The 18,499-nt window shown below is 43.8% G+C and overlaps 1 protein-coding gene across 1 annotated transcript in view; it reads right to left on the bottom strand.

Annotated features, from left to right (window-relative positions):
- The window catches only part of FBXL5 (F-box and leucine rich repeat protein 5), a 316,902-nt gene that overhangs the window by 134,046 nt on the left and 164,357 nt on the right, over positions 1-18,499 (bottom strand). Inside the window, exon 10 of the mRNA XM_069202604.1 lies at positions 6,779-6,927. Within this exon, the coding sequence (XP_069058705.1) occupies positions 6,779-6,927 (149 nt within the window). The remainder of the gene's footprint in view (positions 1-6,778; positions 6,928-18,499) is intronic.

Genomic DNA, 18,499 nt, shown 5'->3' with positions numbered 1-18,499 from the left:
GTCCGTGTGATATATATAGTCCTTCACTACTGTTCCCACGTCCTCTTCACTGCTCCCACAGTTTCAGGAACAGCCGAGGGAACGCTTGTTGCTCCTCCACAGCCGCAAGGTAATCACAGCGTGCTGCGGTGCCTGGGGGCTAGTGCGACGTGGTCATCCGACCCCCATAGGGCACCGCAACAGCAGCGTGACTTATGCGTGAGGCTTCTTGGTTTCTGGATTGGCGCACTTTCCGAAACAGACATGTCAGACTGGCAGCACGACCGGCTGGGCACTCACAATTGTGCCTCGTTTCCCCCGCGGGATCAGTATCATTATTGAGCGCGAAGAGCGCTCCACACGTTCTACACGCTCCACACATTTGGAAGGCAAAGGCGGTACATGCAAGAGTGACTCTAGGGGCGTTCAGTGCCTACAGGGCTTCATACTTTCAGCCCTAGCTGGGCCCCCTCTATAAAAGCCTTTTTGCTGCTCTGGCCTTCTGGCCACACAACGTCTTTGGGGCATTCACCCCGTACCATTGCCCTCTATGTCCGGCCCTGGTGACCCCAGACCGGGCTTAAACCCTCTGCTTACCCTAGTTAAGCTCCAGTTTGCCTTCCTGTCACTGGGTCCTCCAGCAAAAACAGAAACCCACCATGAGTGAAATTGAAGAGTCTTATGTAGAGGAGGAACAGGTAACCTACCTGCCAATGGATGAACACTTCTGTGAACTTATGGAAGCTTCCATCTGGAACGCGGTCAGCAGGCCGTGTCCCCCATGGTGCAGAAATGACTGCATTATGCAGAACTATGCAACAAACCCCTCTAAGGGAGGGAAGACCTTCAGGAGCGGATGCATACCACCTCCCCCCACACCCTCATCTCTCTCCCTCCCCCCCCCCCCAGGTCAGACGCCCGACCGGCACTGCTTCCTAAATGTAAGAGGGACACCTTTGATAGGCTGAAGCTCAGGAACATCCCCAAGAAAATAACCCTCCAATCACGGGCCCCTCAGGGATAACCCAGTGTACTCCCTCCCCCTTTCTGGCCCCAGTATCCCCCGAGGCACAGATTCCCAGTCAGACTCAGACAGGGACCAAGACGAGGGACCCCGCTCATGGCACTCCTCTCAAACACAAGAGGTCCCCTCATGGGGCGTCCGACCTGCTCGAACCAGAGCTTCGGATTCATCCCAGATCGGCAGAGTGGACCCTTGACGACAAAGTGGCAACATACGTCGCCGGCCGGCTTTGCAAGCCACTTGATAAGGAGGCCTGGAACCGCCTGTGCGCTGAATGTCCCCCTCCCCCAACACCTTTAGGAGATAAATTGGCACTGACCCCTGAAATAGACAAGCGCATGTCAACATTTTTAGGAAAATGTATGCGTGAACTCAAAAAACAGACAGGTCCTGCGTGCCTGCCAGGACAAATTGCTGCACATCTCTGGTCCCCTAACGTGCATCCTTGACATGGCGGAGGACGCAAAAGCTTCAGGCACCCTGGTTTGGCTGGATGTGCTCTCTGGCTGGGCCAAAAGAGCGATTATCTTCTTGTGGAATGCATACTGCACCATTTCGACAGACAGACGCTGTTCGCTCCCCATCAAGATAGACCCCAAACTGGGGCATCTTGCCACTTCAGAGGTTGGTCCAGTGGCTCAAGAGGGATTGTCTGGGTACCCTTTTGTCCGGAAGCTTGGTGAGTTCGTCCAGATCTTCAACTCACTGGACAAGGCACACACTTCGATCAAACTAATTTTCACACCCTAGGTTTTCACAGGGGCTGGTTGTGGCAGGGGATGCTTGAACAGAAACTCGCAAAACACCCAGCCTCGGGCAAAAGCCAAGGCCACAAGCATGGGCAGTACCAGGACGCTTCCAAGTTTGGAACCTTCTATCCCACCAGACACCATACCAAGTATAGAGGGGCAAGAGGTGAACTTAGAGGCTCTACACTCTCTAGGAGCAGGCTTCAACACTTCCTCTCCAACTAGGCGGCTATCACTTATGATACTTGGGTGCTCCAAACTGTCCAAGGGTTCCATATAGAGTTTTTAGGCTCACCCATCCAGCTGCGACCTCCCACTCCTATGTTTTTTTTTTCGCCTCAGACTGGATGGTGAGTCTCGATTTCAAGGACACATATCTGACGTTTCTAATATTTCCCCCTCACCGTCAATTCCTCCAGTTTCAGTGGCAAAGGCAAACGTTCAAGTTCAAGATCCTCCTGCTCAGACTCTCAGCCGTCCCATGGTGCTTTACCAAGGTTATGACCCAGTGATGGAATTCCTCAGAGCGTGGGGAGTCCGCTTGATCGTTTACCTAGACGATCTCCTTCTGATGGATCAATCTCCTCAGATCCTCCTCTCACATCTTCAGATGGCAGTTTCCCTGTTAGAATCCATCGGATTCATTATCAACGGACCGAAGTTCGCCCTCAAGCCTCCCAAACTCTGGTATTCCTAGGCTTTGTGGTGGATTCGGTACAAGCCACCCTCCCCTCTAAAAAGATGAACAGATCAGACACGAGCTGCCCAACTTGCTGGCCAGGTCATCAACTTTTCTCCGCCAGATCTCAAGGGTTGTGGGCATTTTGTCCTCCATTCAGGCTCCCCGGCCCCCTCCTTTATCGTGCTCTGCAACGACTCAAAGCTGTTCATCTCCAAAGAGGCCTCACATACTCTTAAGTAGTCCCGATGTTGGGTGAGGCTCAGGATGAAATACAGGGGTAGCTCGACCACATGGAGGCATATGCCACAGCCGAGCGATCTTTGGCTCCCTTCCCGACCTAGTCATAGAATCGAACACCACTGGTTCGGGATGGGGAGCACGTTGTGGTGCATTCTCCACAGGAGTTCAGTGGTCTGCTCGAGAAAAATCCCTACACATCAACTGCCTCGAAGCTCCTGGCGGGATCTTATGTGGTCAAATGCTGCACCAAAGATCAAGCGAAATGTTGTGCCCTCCTCAAAATGGACAGTGTGGCAGCAGTGAGATATATAAACCACCTGGGGGGCACTCGCTCGAATGCCCTTTCGGATCTAGCCAGTTCGTTCTGGGATTATTGCTGGTCCCATCAATTCAGTTCCAGAAAGACACCAGTGCACCCCTTCAACTATAAATAAATAGCAGTTAAATAAATAGCAGCAACCATACCTTGAGGATTATCTCAAGAAGCCATCCCAGTCAACCGATAACAAGAGTTATACCCAAAGTACAATCAGGGGCAGGAAGAGTGCATTCCTTTCTAGGTGCACTTGCCTATATTCAAGCCACCAATTTAACTGAGAAGCAGTAGGCAAGGCATGCTACCAACACTATAACTTTATTTTATCAGTGAGGGGCCGATAGAGGTGATTCTTTGCTTTTTGCATGCGGGTACGATTGCCCAAAGACTCAGTTCTTAGCACAGTGGTTAAATTACAGTCCATACATTTGGTGATCTCGGTAAGAATCAGTCTTGACACTCAACACCCTGTTCTGGTCTTTCTCTAAAAATATAAACTTGGAATATTAATGTGTTTAGGAATATGGAACTAAAGTAAATTATCAAATGCTTAAGCAATTAAAGCGCTTTGGGGACAGAAATGTTCCTATGTCAATGACCCTCATTTCAGCATCTTTGGGAGGGTGAAGTGAGGAGTCACTCTTATTGGTTATTTACCATGTGATCTGCGAGACAACACACCTGCTCAGCACCAGGATACCGCCCACGGGGGCATGGTGCCCTTTACATATACATGTAATAACTAATATCTCAATGAGAAAAAGAGTATACCATTTGAAGACCTGAAATTAAAACCCATTCACAGCATTCTACCTGATTTTGGTTCTATCTAAAACTATATATTTGAGCAGACAGATCACAAAACACTTCTGACTGTCCTTTATTTGTGTCCTTGGTGGCAAGTCAATGCAGTGCTTGGTAAACATATTTTCACAGCACATTATGAACCAAGGTTTCTAGGGGTGTTAATTTGTGGCAAGAACATTTGTGCATATTTTTGCTTGGCAGTGGTGGTGATGTGTACTTATTTTTTGTGCAGCTGTCTTTTTGTGCTGCCTTATTGCAATTTGATGGCGCTGTGCAGTTGCTTGTTTTGTTATCTGTTGTGACTGTTCTGGTGTGTTGTACCCCAGAATACTTTTAACTGTGTTATTATATTTTGTGTGTGGTTTTGTTTTATGTTCTATTGTTTACTTTGGGTAACTAAAACACATGCTGTCAAAAGAGGCACATGCTTTTAAAGTTCCTGTGACAAGCAATCATTTAACATGGTTAAAGTTGCAACTATTCTCTCACTGCCCAACATGGAAGTTTCCCATAACTGATTTTCTTTTTATATTTTATCATCATCCATGGTTTTCGTCTAAAGGCCATAATTCAACGTCTCTCCTCTAGTATTAATTTGATTTCTGGAGATTAATTTTTTACTAGTGTTCTCAATCCTGAAGGTTAAGTGTAGACAAGGCGTGGACCAGGGGTCTCCAACCTTTTCTATGACAGGAGCTACTATTGGTCAATGAATCTCACCCTGAGCTACTCATAAATATTATCCTTGTTACAATATGACTAGGCCTGAGTGAGATTTAAATTACATCAGTGTAATTTTGCGCTACGCTGCACTAAAAATTACATTACGGAACGACTGCGCTGGAGTGTTGGATAAATGCAAACAGACAGATGCAAGCTTCTGTTTGTGGCAGCTGTTTTTTTTTGCGAAAATTGTATCCTGCCATCAAAAATTGACCATCTGACACATTTTGCGCTAACATATAGCACTAAATAATGGATTTGCATTTCAGTAGTTATTTTTTCTTTTACATATAAAAGCAAAAAAGGCAGATTTCGCACACCTCTAAAGATGACCACATCCAATCATATTCCAGTTCTGACCGTCCCATATAAGATTACCAATAATGATCACTTGTTACAGCCCCCACCAAAGCAAATCTACTCTTGCTCCTTCTGACATTTTTCTATGGCCAAGTGTTAATTTACACACTGTGATTGACAGAATGAGGTACACAACATGACCAATCTCTATTCAACGTTGATATTCTGCAAGGGAAAGCATGTGGTTATGTTGCAGATCATCCGACTGCAGCAGACCGTCAGCGTGTATTTGTGTTAGTGTGGAGACCTGCCATTGGTTTGTCTGGCTGGGACTCCAAGGGTCTGAAAATGTGAATCCCTATCTCCTTAAATGTGCCCAGACCCTCGCTTTCACCTACTGGGATGAGCTTCCACGAGCTACTTCCATGGAGTTGGCGAGCTACCATTAGCACCCGAGCTACTGGTTGGAGACCCTACCCTAGACAAACAGGTAGTAAGGTCTTCACAAATCATATAATCCCCCACTCGCAAAGTGTTGCATTTGTAGTATACATCAGTTTGCAAACTTTTACCAGAGAACAAGGAAACGCTAACGTAATACACAAGAGAATTAAAAATTTTGTTTTTCTGTATGCTACGACTTACTTTGCTTCAGCTCTACAACAATCGCATCGTAGGTAGATTCAACATATACTGCCATCAGTCCCTTGCCTGCACCAGAGCCATTTAGCTGCTAAAGGACATTTATTGTCATCCTTTCTCCTCAATTACTCAACTCAGTTAAGAATACTGATTGTGTTTTCTCATTTTCCAGCATACAGGATTCACTCAGATCGCCATCTGTTGTTTTCTCTAGCACAATAAGCTCAGGAATTAAGTGACTGCATGTTTTTTTTTCCATTCTGGGCACATACAGCAGCAGGCAAAACAAACTGATTTTACTGGACTACTTCCCCTTGCTTCTTAAATTCATTCTATAGCACTTTGTCTTTTGAAATAAATCCCCTAGACTTTGCTGTTTAGGGAAGAATACATCAATGCAGGGTGCACTAAAGTCTATTATGCCATTTGTACTTCTCCCATATTACCCCTCATTTTTTTTGCTGAATGGGCTACAGCACCAGCACCCAATATGATTAACATTTGCAAGCCTGCTGTTTGAGTTTTAGGGGTCCAGTCATCATCTTTCACTGGCATATAGCATGGCAGGTCTTTCCAGCAGGTAAGAAAGGTACATCGGACCCTCTGGAAGGAACTCATTGGTCATTGGAAGGAAACTCACAGATGGTCAACTATTCTTTTGCTTGTTTCTTTCTACAACGGCTCCTATGGGCCTACAATCTGCTTGTCTGTCTACTCACTTCACCTCCATGGTAACCAGCAATGACCAGGGTTATTTGAAATTTCTGACAATTGGAGTGGAGCTAGAAGCGTCAAGAAGACAGCTGTCAGCACATTCCTCCTGTGTCCACAGAAGAACTCAGGGTATTGTGCAGCTTTCTAAATAAAAAACAGAATGCCACATTAATCACAAAGTAATTAAGGAAAGTGACAGTAATAGGACTGTCTGAGAAGGCTACAGTCTTCCCAAGGAAAGGTAAATTAAAGTGTCCTTGGCATTAGAACATAAATCGTAGCAATGTTTTTTTGGTTGTTTTTTTAGTGTTGCAAGGCTGATCATAACAGAGAAAAAAAAAAAACAGACCAGAAAAGGCACAGTTGGTTAACATTGGGGAAACAGATTTGGGATTATCAGAAGAAAAGACTAATTTAGGGGTACTTCACGTTTAAAATTTAACAGAGAGAAAAACTTTGCCTATTAGAGGCCGCCTTATAAAGAGTTACTTGTACATGGAATTTTGCCTGGCATACTGTATTGTGTTATATTCAATACTAGGGCTCAGTACTTCAAGCATACAATAAAGCAAGTGTCAAATGCAATTTGTGAACAACATTACCATTAATATTGTCACAGTAGTAGAAGTGTTCATCATTTAGAGAAGGGCACACTGAAACCAATTCCTGTAGGCCAGCTCCAGTCACAATGAGACAACCAGAGAGATTGAGATGTTCCAAATGAGGCAATCCTCCTCCCAAAGTCAAAGCCCTGTTATAAAATACAAAAAAGAAAAAGAAGAAATAAATTAAACAGAAAGAGGTCACAAAAATGTCAAATCAAAAAACCTGTTACTAGTTTGCTACTTGCCTTCAATATTTGTCGTTTGACAATTGTGATGACATTTCCATAAAATATTTGTAAAAGGGACCTGCAGGAGACTTTAAAGTAATAGTTTCTCTCCTATTAGCAACAAATTGGATCAGGTGCCACCATGTACTGGAAGCAGTAGCTATGTACTCGAAGCATTGTTATTGTATTTATTTAAAGTACGTGTAAGAACATGGGCCTATGCGCAGATGTCCTAGAGCTAAAAGTACAGTTAGTTAACCAAAGCCCCATGTGAAATTTAGTGTGCAGACAGCCAAGTTTCGAGTAGTTTTGCTCACCTGAACAAATTTGTGTGGGATCTCAGATTGAGAAGGAAGGCTCACGAAATTACAACCAAAGTAAGCAAAGGCTCTGCATACCTCATTACCATGCTTTCTTGACTTTAGATTACTCATGGAGATAGGCAGAGGAGGACCAGGGGCTTAGGAGGGAACATACCAGGAAAACAATTCCTTTATGAAAACAGGACCACAGTCATCTAGTGCTGTGAAGCAAATACACAGATATTTAAAAACAATACGTTTGTCTACAGAAAGCCAATTCAGAGCTGTATATGACTAGAAATGGAAGTGAGGTGTGGTAGCAAAAGGAGTAAATGTACCAACTGAAGACCGTGAAGTTATAAAGCCGGGAGCCCTGGAAAAAAAAAAAGAGGCTTTCACATAGTCAAGATGGCAACCGATAAGTGCATGGTTGTTGTAAGGAGACAATTTAGAAATGTAGGAATATTTAAATGCTGAAAATAGGAAGACATGAACATCTATTTGAGGGGACAATGACAGTGTCAATCATAATAACTCCCATCAATAATAACGCTTTGTTTTCTGACAGCAGAAACAAGAGAGCAACACTGCCCTTGCTAGAAAGGTCACACCAATTTGCGGTCAGAGGGAGACCCATCCAGGATTAGTACTTCCGTTTTGTCTGAATTCAGCTGAAGGCACCTGGTGCACTTCCAGTCCACCACTAGGCTGCCTAGTAGACTGCCTTTAAACCATTCATGAACTTGACTCATGCACTGCCACAAGTCACATCTAGTCTTGGTATTGTTTGTGCATCATCTACATAACTCAAGCAAGATAGCTGGTGGTCCTTGATAAGCTGGGCCAAGGGTGCTACATACAGATTAAATAGGGTCTGGGTTAGGGAGGAACCCTTTGGGATTCCACAAACGAAATACTTAGGAGACAATCAACAGTGGCTGAAACACTGCTTGACTTCGACCAATAAGTTACTTACTTGTAATCCTAGTTCTCTTTCAAGTGTATTTACTCTGAATCAATAAGCAGTAGAATATCACAGTGCAAATGCAGAACCCACGGAACACTTTTAATAACATTTTTAATGTGGAAAAAAAAAATATGAAAAAGCAAAAGGCGGCTGCCTAGTATAGGCAACATTGCATTAACCGTTTTCTTATTTAAAAAAACACTTTACCATTAGCCAAGCCAGTCAAGTATACATCCATAAACAGTAGAATAGAGTAGCAAGGTAACAAAGATCTCACTCTTTCACCACTTGGTGGTTGTAAAGACAAATGTTTTGTTTTCATTGATCAATTAAAATTGCATCTTGTGGCAGATTCTTCACAGTAAAAGCCATTAGGACTCCCGAGTAGTTCCCTAACCCCTCAAACTACCCTACAGGAAATACCTCTGCAAGTATTGAATAACACTAATATTGTTACCCCAGGCTGGGGAGGGCGGAGAATGAACTTTTGATGCTTCCTGTTACAGGTGCAAATGTAAGAAACACATCAGACATACATGTACAGTTTTCTACTGATACCCAAAGCAATCAAGTTGGTTATGTTGAGCCACCTTTGTAGGTGTCTACCAGCGGTATTTCACCTGTTGAGTTTCCTTTCTTCACAAACGGTTCCTGACTTTTTTGTCGACTTTGACAACTTCTCTAATGATTCTTGTCACACTTCACTTCATGGTGTATGCGACTTTCTTCACTGGTCGAAACACACTTATCTGATTCGTCCATGGTCCTACTTGTAGATTATAATCACACTACTCTTTCTGATTCTGTGGATTGGATTTGTGACTATTTTCTTCTTGCTTATACATGGGCATTATCTCACAGAGCACCCTGGTGTCAAACTGGCAGCTGAGGTATTGAAATCTCATCTGTTGTCCCACAAAGTGCAAATAGACCTGTCTCTTGTGACAATTTCTGCTATTCCAGCTTCCATTGGAATTGTGTGGGATAAGGTTCCATACGATAGAGACTCTACAAACTCCTTATGTTTTTAAAGTAGCAATGGATTACATGTAAACCCCAGGTGTTATTTCTGATAATTGAGATGTTAAAACAGTGAGTATAATGCTGTCTGAAATTGAATATTATAATGCATTTAAAGTAAAGCTATGTATATAAATTGGCAGAAGTTAGTAAATTAAACAGAGGAACAGCTCAATGGCATAGTACAGAACAGTACATTTATCTCTACACTTTCAGGTCCTAACAGGTGGATATTATGGACAGTGGATACAAATATTTGTCACACGTCTTTTAAACTCCACAAAGGGTTTTGAAGCAAGCAGGCCGGACCCTCGTTATGTCCAGACCAAACATTCAAGGGTGGTCTCCACTTATATCGTAGGGAAGCTATGCCAGCAATGGTGGCAAAATTATGCTCTATCTGCTGTAAAAGAACACCTCTCTCTCCTCTCTGATTACATGAATTTACACGTTTTCTTGTTGGATCCTAGGTCAACATGTTCCAAAAAGTTTCTTCATGCTATCTACAATGAAATGTGGAAGCTTTCTCAAGTGGAAGCTTTCTCAAATGGAAGCTGCTGTTCGTTGAAGGCAAATCGATCATGCTATTTTGAAAAAAGCACTGGCTGTTGTTCATAATGGAATAAATACATTGTCCACTTGTATTTATACATTGAATAACATTGTATCATCTGCAATAGACCTCATACAGCACAACATGTCTTTTTTAAAACATGGGCAAAGTCAGCTTAGATCTATTATGCAGCTGAGTTTGACGTTACAAGCCTGGAAGCACGTTAACACAAAATAATTGGTTATGCCTTTCAATCTAACACATGACCAATAAATAATGGCAAAGAAAGATGCTACTTATACAATGCTGAATACTGAGAGATTAGAAAAATTGCCTTTCACACTAGCTGAATCACCATCAGCAGTTTAGCTCATTCATGGAGTTATTTCACTGCCAATTTCAACGTTTCAGTTTGCATGATGCTTAAAACATTATTCAGTAGGCAGATATGAACCTTTGGGGGAGAGTTTCATTCACAAGGTATGGGAATTACCATTGATTACAGATGTGTGAGTAAGGAAAGAGAGGTTTTTCTAAGCAGAAACAAATGCGAAACTTCCTGAAGCCACTCCATGACTTGTAAACAGGTGACATTGCAAGGGTCTAATGCCTCGGTGGCCAATTTGGTATGTTACTTGAAGTAAGTACCAGTATGCTCGATTCACGCAGTATTTTAGTTACTGTGGAATGGAAGTTACTTGATGTTGAACTATCAAGAACATTGTGGCCTTCCACTGCGACTTTTAATGTTAATTTTGAGGAGCTGAGCAAACTAAAGGCCTTATTGCTTCAGAAAAACGTGGTGCTTGCATTTCCCTGTGAAAGATTTGAACTGAAGTATAACAGTTGTCAAACAAACTTTCCCTGACATTTCGGTTAACTTGTGAGTTGCATTTTTTTTAATGCTTCCAACACCAAGGGTGTTGTACACACTTTAGTTTTGAGTATATTTAAAGGCATACCACTTGTGTTATTCCTAATTGGTGGTATTTTGGCTCTATTTTTGCTCCTCTGCAATGGATGTCCCACCTCGAGGTCAATTGGTGATGGAACTACCACACATCCAGCTGTGTCATGAACATGTGATACAGTACTTGGGAGTACCTTTACTGGAGGAACTAAATAAAAGCTGGGCCCTGTCTTTTCGGCCAGTATGGTTTTATTGTGTTGAGCCTGTGCTTTGCTGCCGTTTCGAATATGCATTCAACACCCGTCTTGCAATGCAATTGGTACAATCTATACACATGTATCTGCAGATGTCCCGAAGAGGGTTAATTTCCGGCATTGTCCCATGAGCCTGCCATTGCTCCAGGAAGCTTTCAATGAGCCATTCTATTCTTTGAATATGGGTGCTGAAGAGCCAGGATTCCTTGATACTGGGTCTCCTACTGCAGGCACTGAACAGGATGGAACAACCTCAGCATCGGCTGAGGGCACTGACCAGGTTTGTTCTTTTTATTTGCGCACCAATGCCATTGTGGTTCTGTCATCTGCGGAAGCAGGGTCCGATCTGGATTCCACCGCCAATATGGATGACAATAATTTGGCTGTTTTATCATATCAAAATATTTGATTTGATTTTACGTTTCAATTATCACATTTTAATGGCTTACTTTGCTTATTGAGGTAAGCATTTTTTATTTCCCTTTTTAAAATGTCTTTTCACCCAAAGGGGAGGGTGTAGAGAGCCCAGTTGGACCCACGTTGGTTCTCCATTTTAGCTAAGTTTTATATTTTACACTTTACACATTTTAGCTGACATCACTTTTAACAGTGACCTTTCACTCTTGTAGGCTTGCACAATATTATTCTAAGACGATATTGTACATGGTGTTTGCTTTAGTTAGCCTTTCTCAACATGTAATTTGTACGTTCTGTTCATGGCTAGAAACACAGTACAAGATATCTTAGTGCTTACATTACCCATTCAGAGGCGATTCTAGCACCTAGAAAGATCAGGGTCAGAGGGGCACTCCAGCCGAGATTGTCTTGGGACAAATGCGGTGTACAACATGCAGCTCTGTTGGCGCTGATCTTCCAGTTTGCCATCTACATTACAGGACAATTCCAGATTCAGTTCTCCAGGTACAGGGGGAGGGGAGCTAACGCTAGCCTAGTAAATCAGGTGAAGGCAGAGGGTACATGTACCTCGCTCTCAGTATGAGGTTAGTGATAGGTAGGAATATCTTGAAATCATTTGTCACGGTTGGAATAGTCATTCTCTTCACAATGTTCCTAATTCTGATAACATTGCATTGTTTCATCTGCCTGGTTATCACAGCTCATTCTCTCTATGCAAGACGATGACTGTTTCAATAAATGAACTGAAAACTTCTTGTATCTCTTGTGTTTCGCCTGGGCATGCATGAGTAGGACAACGAAATGGTAAGCTCTGTTTCCACAATTTCCTTGGGAATCAAAATGTCATGTTCAGGCTGCCATAGTCACCTTATAGCACAGTAAGGTTAGGGGTTTGACTAAGGCACTGAGAGCTAGCCAGGATTTGGGCCAACAGCTTCTGAAGGTGAGGACTAACTCAGTCTCCGCATTCGGATGTTCTGTCATCCTAATATGTAGTTCTATTATTTTAGTAGGAGCTGTATAACAGCAGGAGACCCTGGTGATTGATAAATAGGGGCGGGAACCAGGATGTTAGGAGATCGGGGCAGAACATACAGATGCACGCAAGGCCCTGGAAGAGTTATTGGACAGGCTTGACAAGTTGACAACCGTCAACACCTACACAGGGAAGGGGATAAGCCCAGCAAAGTGCTAGCCTGGACTCTAAACAGGGAGTCGGTGGTAACACCTATGATGATGTTACACTGCACTAATGGTGCACGGGTCACAACAGGCTGAGATTAATCCACCATTTCGAGAACATCGTAGTGTTGTCCTGGCCGCGCCTGAGTCCATACTGTCCTTTCTGGCTGAGAAAAAGCTCCTGCAAGTATTTAAGGCCTTTTGCAGAGAGCTGGATGCAGACATTACTCTGGAAGAATTGTGGGAGGCACTCGGGGCACTTTAAGCAAATAAAGCTCAAGATAGAGATCGCTTCCCTATAATATTTTAGCCAACTGTACAAACGACTATTAAGAGACAGAACTTCTAGAGGTCTTTAGGGATCTTGGACTTTGGGCAAATTGCCTCCCAAGATGCAGGAGGGTCTCACATGCATGATGCTAAAATCTGCAGGAGGCCTTTCAGCTGCCACCTCTTATAGACCATTGACTAACTCTGATGCTAAGGTCAATGCAAAGTTTTGGCTCTGCACTTGACAGGTGGTGGGACTCTTGGAAAATGTGGAATCATACCTGGTAGAAACACAGCTATGAATCTGAGAAGACTGACTCATGTATTGTACTCAGAGCAGGTTTGGGATGCAGTGCTGATCTTGGCGTTGGTGGATACCACCAAGGCCTTGACAGGCTGAACTTTAAATACTTTTTCGAAGTCTTGAAAAAGATGCGTTTGGGAACACATTTTTATGCATGGGTCAAACTGCTTCACAGGGATCCCAGAGCCCAAGTTAGGAGTGGGAGATTTGTGCCCGAGGATTTGGAGGTACAGCGTGGCACCAGACAGGGATGTCTACTCTTGCCACTCCTGTTCTCAATGGTGTTGGAACTGTGGGCTATAAAACTCTGGAGAGTGCTGGGGGCTTGGGAAATCTGGTTGGGAGACCCTACCCATGTGCTTTCCCTCTATGCAGATGATGCTCTATTTTACTTATTGCAGCTGAGGGAGCCCATAGCAGGCTTACTGATACACTTGGTCAAATTTGCAATGTATCAAGGTGGATGGTTAACAGAAATAAAACTACACTATTCCCTTTGGGAGCCCTAGAAGCAAGTCCAATAGATCATCAGTCTGACCTGGGCCTTCACTGGGAGACAGACAGGTTCAGATACTTCAGACTAATGGTGGGGGAGACACCCAAGAAACAATAAGCCTACAATGCTGGGAGGGTAATAAGGTTTACAATTGTCCATCCAGCTCTGGATAGAGCTGCCCTTGACCACGAAAGGGAGGACTGCAGTTGCCACCATGGTGTTTCTCCCCAGAGGTCTTTATGTGGTGCAACACTCTAGCTCTATGCCCCATACATCGGGCCACTTTCAAATAATTAAACAGTCCAGTGGTATCACTGGTATTGTCAGAAAAGATAAGCCACGTGGCTCAACACCATGTAATTAGATCAGGAGGAGGGTGGGCTTGGCTCCCAGGTATAGAATTATATTATTAGGCAGCACATGTTCAAAACACAACATAATGGGTGGACAAAATGGATAACAGTGAGAAACAAAATGATTACTTACAACAAGTAGCAGTTTTGCACCTTGAAGAGTTTTCTGGATTCACATGCTGTGCATTATTCCGCCATCTAGTGGCTGGATCTGGAATTGTTAATTTGTTGTCTTTTTTGTGTGTGGGCGTGGTCAACCACCATTTGGTGTTATGTCCATCCCCTTGTGTGATGTCAGATGGCACCCCGGATGTTCCTGTGCGTAGTCGCTATCTTCAGATTCTTTTTTCTTACTTTCCTTGTTTACTTCTTTCTTATGTTTTCCTTTCCCACCTTGCTACTTCCGCCGCTATTTCTGGTGGAGGTGGGTGGGCCGAATTTGAATTCAGAAAAATATTCAAACTGCAAAACTACTCCTACTGGTAAGTAACCATTTCATTTTGCAGCATGAACCCTTTTCTGGATTCACATGTTGTGCATTAGATTATGTAGTGTTCGCTTCTTCCCATGGGTTGGCTGGGATGAAATGAGGAGGCATTAGCAAACAGGTGTAGTACTCTCTGCCCCACCTGTGCCTCTTTGTTCATTTGGATATCCACATAATAATGTTTTACAAATCTGTGAGGTTAAGCGCATCTTCCTGCTGCGCAGCTTGTCTCCACTGGAACTGTTGTGAAGCCATTTTAGTGATGCCTCTGGGAACCTTATTTTAGCAACTAGGCCTGCTGCTTGTGCCCTTCAGCCTAGTTACATTTTATTCTGCTTCATTTTATTATTTTAAAATCGGCCACAGTCGTGGTGGTGTTTTATTTTCTTTATATAGTGGTCTTTACGCCCTGGTAAAGCTTTACATTTCTTAGCACAACATTCTTTCACTCTGTGCTTTCCTCAAGGCTGCAACAAGATAGGATTGTTGGCACAAGTGGAACACTGCATCTCTAACATTCACAGAAACGCACATTTTTACATGGGGACATTTGCTCAGAACACCAGCTGTTTTATTATAACAAACATTTCCCTATCCAATGCATGTTGAAGGTTCCAGCCAGATGACCGCATGATGTCAGACTCTGTTACAGCTGCTCGCTCAGAACATTTGATTCCCTGGCCCGCATAGGGATGGTGTCTCCATAGATAACAGGCCCCCTCGCTACTGTCATACTCAGGTATGGGGACGATGTCTTCCCAGGGGAAAATTCTGATGGGCAGATTAGGGCTTATCCTGCTGTGCTCCAACATATCTTAGTTAGGAATCGCATATATTGACCATAATGTGACTTTTCCTGTGTTTCACTTTCGTTGTCACCATTTTGCTCCGAGTATGTTTCATCATTCTAATTATTGCATTGCATGACATTTTATCTAAGACACAGCTGATTCAATAAACCGTATTGAACTATTTCCTGCCTCTGTCTTTTCATGTGTGAGACTAATGTAACTGAGAGAAAAGGAGGAGATCTGATCCACCACGATTTCCCTGAGAAGTCATCATGTCATGCTCCCAGTTGCCATAAATTGTCCCTGATCTTGGGCAGAGATGAGGCGCTGCTAGCTGTCCGGAAACGGATTAGGCAGACAGTTGTCACATGGTGTGGGATTGGACTCAGTTTCCCACAATTTAGGTGCTGCTGACGCCCAAATCCAGCACCCTCATTAGTATAATGAGAGCCCACGCGACATGGTGCCGCCAATGTTTGCTCAGGCACTGATTTTTGGATCTTTCGAGTATCTGTCTCACTGTGTGCAAAAGGCACCTCAATACTATATGCGGAGACGTCCGTGGTATTGAGGTTTTAATTCTCAGCTAGGTAGGTAGTACCTATCCGATGCTGTATATTGTTCAAGCTTGCATATTAAAACGATCAATCCCCATTTTGGTGTCCTTATCTCTGAAAGGTATATTTACCATGGCGAACCCGCAACGGGTGGTAATTGCAGTAAACATGCAACCTCCCCTCACTGCTCATTTGCTAGCTAAAGGCATCATAGCCCAGGGGGGTCCTGTAACATTTGTAGTAGAGGCTCATCCAGCCGATAGAACAGAAATATTCTACTCTTGGGTCAATTTACCAGTAATCGATGGGAACACTAATACATTTCATCATTACACACCTGCTACCATACCTGCACAATACAGAACATATGCATATTTAGAGATACTTCTATCTTTTCAAGACCATAATAATTGGCTTGATGGCGCCCTATCCCACACAACAGTACACGCTAAATTAGGTCCTCTGAGCAATGCTGGTCCTACCTGGCCTTTACTGGCCACATATACACCGCATCATAATGCAGCCATCTTGGCAGTAGCTGAGCTTCACCGCATATACATTGAACTCACAGTGATTTATAGATTCTTAATATAGTTTGTAATGAAACATTAAACACTAACCCAGTGTGAGCTGCCCCAGCTCAACTGCATGCAGTCACACCAGGCATCAACCCTGTAACTGTACATTCCATCATGGGTAAAGTACCCGCCAAACGGGAAGAAATTCCATTTTGGTTAGCTCATAAAATAGATGCACTGGAAGCAGTATTTCCCCATACGGGTCTTCAAGATAAACATGGCATTCTCACTATGTGCTTGCCATTTGGAAAAGTTCCCACAGTAGATAACTGCAATACTTGGGGCAGGGTATTTGTCACTCTCTACACTAACGCACCCAGTACACCAACTCTTGCCAATCTTCTGGAAGTGTTAAAACAAATTCAAGATGAATACGGGGCTGCCATGGCCCTGGATTTGGGGATGCAATTAATGGGCAGTTTTGCCACTGTATCTTCAATAATATTAAGCAATCCTATAGGGGAAGCAGTAGCCCTGTACAGGATCAAGAGCACAAGCTGCCAAAGATTCTGGCCGAGATCTATTCTAGTATTGGTCTGGATAGTCCAGGAGCCAGACCTAGCAAACCACAATTACTGGGACAATCCAATAAGGATTCTACCAAGCAACCAAGAAACTTGTCCAATTTTGTGCCAGAGCAAGGCCTGGGGGTCCCTGAACCGGTGTAGACTGGCTTATGCAAGGAAGGCACCATCTCTGCCCTTCAAAGCATTTCCAGAGGCTCTGGAAGGCTACCCCTCCCAAGCCTGTAACACCTATTTCCAAAGGGAGAGGGTGTAACACCCTCCTCCCAAAGGAAATGATTTGTTCTGCCTTCCAGGGGTTGAGCTGCACAGACCCCAGGAGGGCAGAACCCTGTCCGTGAGGTGGCAGCAGCTGTAGCTGCAGTGCAAGCCTCAGAGAGCTTGTTTGGCAGCACAGGGGTCCATGGTTGAGCCCCCAGGATGCATGGAATTGGCCCTCCAATACCAAATTTGGAATGGGGAGGGGACAATTGCATGATCTTAGACACCTTACATGGCCATATTCAGAGTTAACATTGTGAAGCTACATATAGGTATTGATCTATATGTAGTGCACGCGTGTAACGGTATCCCCGCACTCACGAAGTCCGTGGAATTGGCCCTTGACAGCGTGGGGGCACCTTTTCTAGTGCAAGGGTGCCCTGACACTTAGTAACTTTGCACCTAGTCTTCAGTAAATGAAGGTTAGATATATAGGTGACTTATAAGTTACTTAAGTGTAGTGAAAATGGCTGTGAAATAGTGTGTGCACTATTTCACGCAGGCTGCAGTGGCAGTGTTTGTCTGAGCTCCTTATGGGTGGCAAAAGAAATGCTGCAGCCCATAAGGATCTCCTGGAACCCCAATGCCCTGGGTAACTAGGTACTGTATACTAGGGACTTATAAGGGGGGTCCAGTGTGCCAATTGGAATTGGTATATGAAGTCATTAAACTATAGTGACTAATTTGGAAGCAGAGAAAGCATAAGCACTGAAGTCCTGGTTAGCAGAACTTCAGTTCAGTTAAGCACTACTGACAACACACACATTAGGCCACAAACTATGAGCTCCGGGGTCCTGGCTAGCAGGATCACAGTGAGACAGTAAAAACACACGGACAAACACTCACAAAAAGGCCAAAAGTGGGGGTAGCCATGCTAGAAAGAGGCTACTTTCTCACAGACAGAAAAGATGCTCTTTGTCGAAAGGAACATTGTAATATTCTGTTTGACATCAAACTTGAAGCCATAAATACACAGCCAGGCATGTCGTCTGAGGAGGATGCTAGTGTTAATGCTCCCGGCTGCAGTGTCAGTAGAATCACGGGCACATTGTATGGAAGTATTGGATATGGGTTTGCCCTCTGCGACTAGTTGTTTTTCCTTTTTCCTGTGCTTATCTGGGAAATGTCAGAGGAGCTCCTCCATTTCATCCCAGTGAGTACTTTGTATCTGGCTAACAGACCCACAAAACTGGCGATGTGCCATTGGTTTACTAACCCTTTTAACCGCTGTGTCAATTCTTTTGTTTTCCTTGTCAGGTGGTGGG

This window comes from Pleurodeles waltl, chromosome 1_2 (genome assembly GCF_031143425.1).
Source record: "Pleurodeles waltl isolate 20211129_DDA chromosome 1_2, aPleWal1.hap1.20221129, whole genome shotgun sequence".
NCBI lineage: Eukaryota > Metazoa > Chordata > Amphibia > Caudata > Salamandridae > Pleurodeles > Pleurodeles waltl.
Note: the sequence above shows the minus strand (reverse complement) of the source record. Positions and strands in the feature narration are given on the sequence as shown.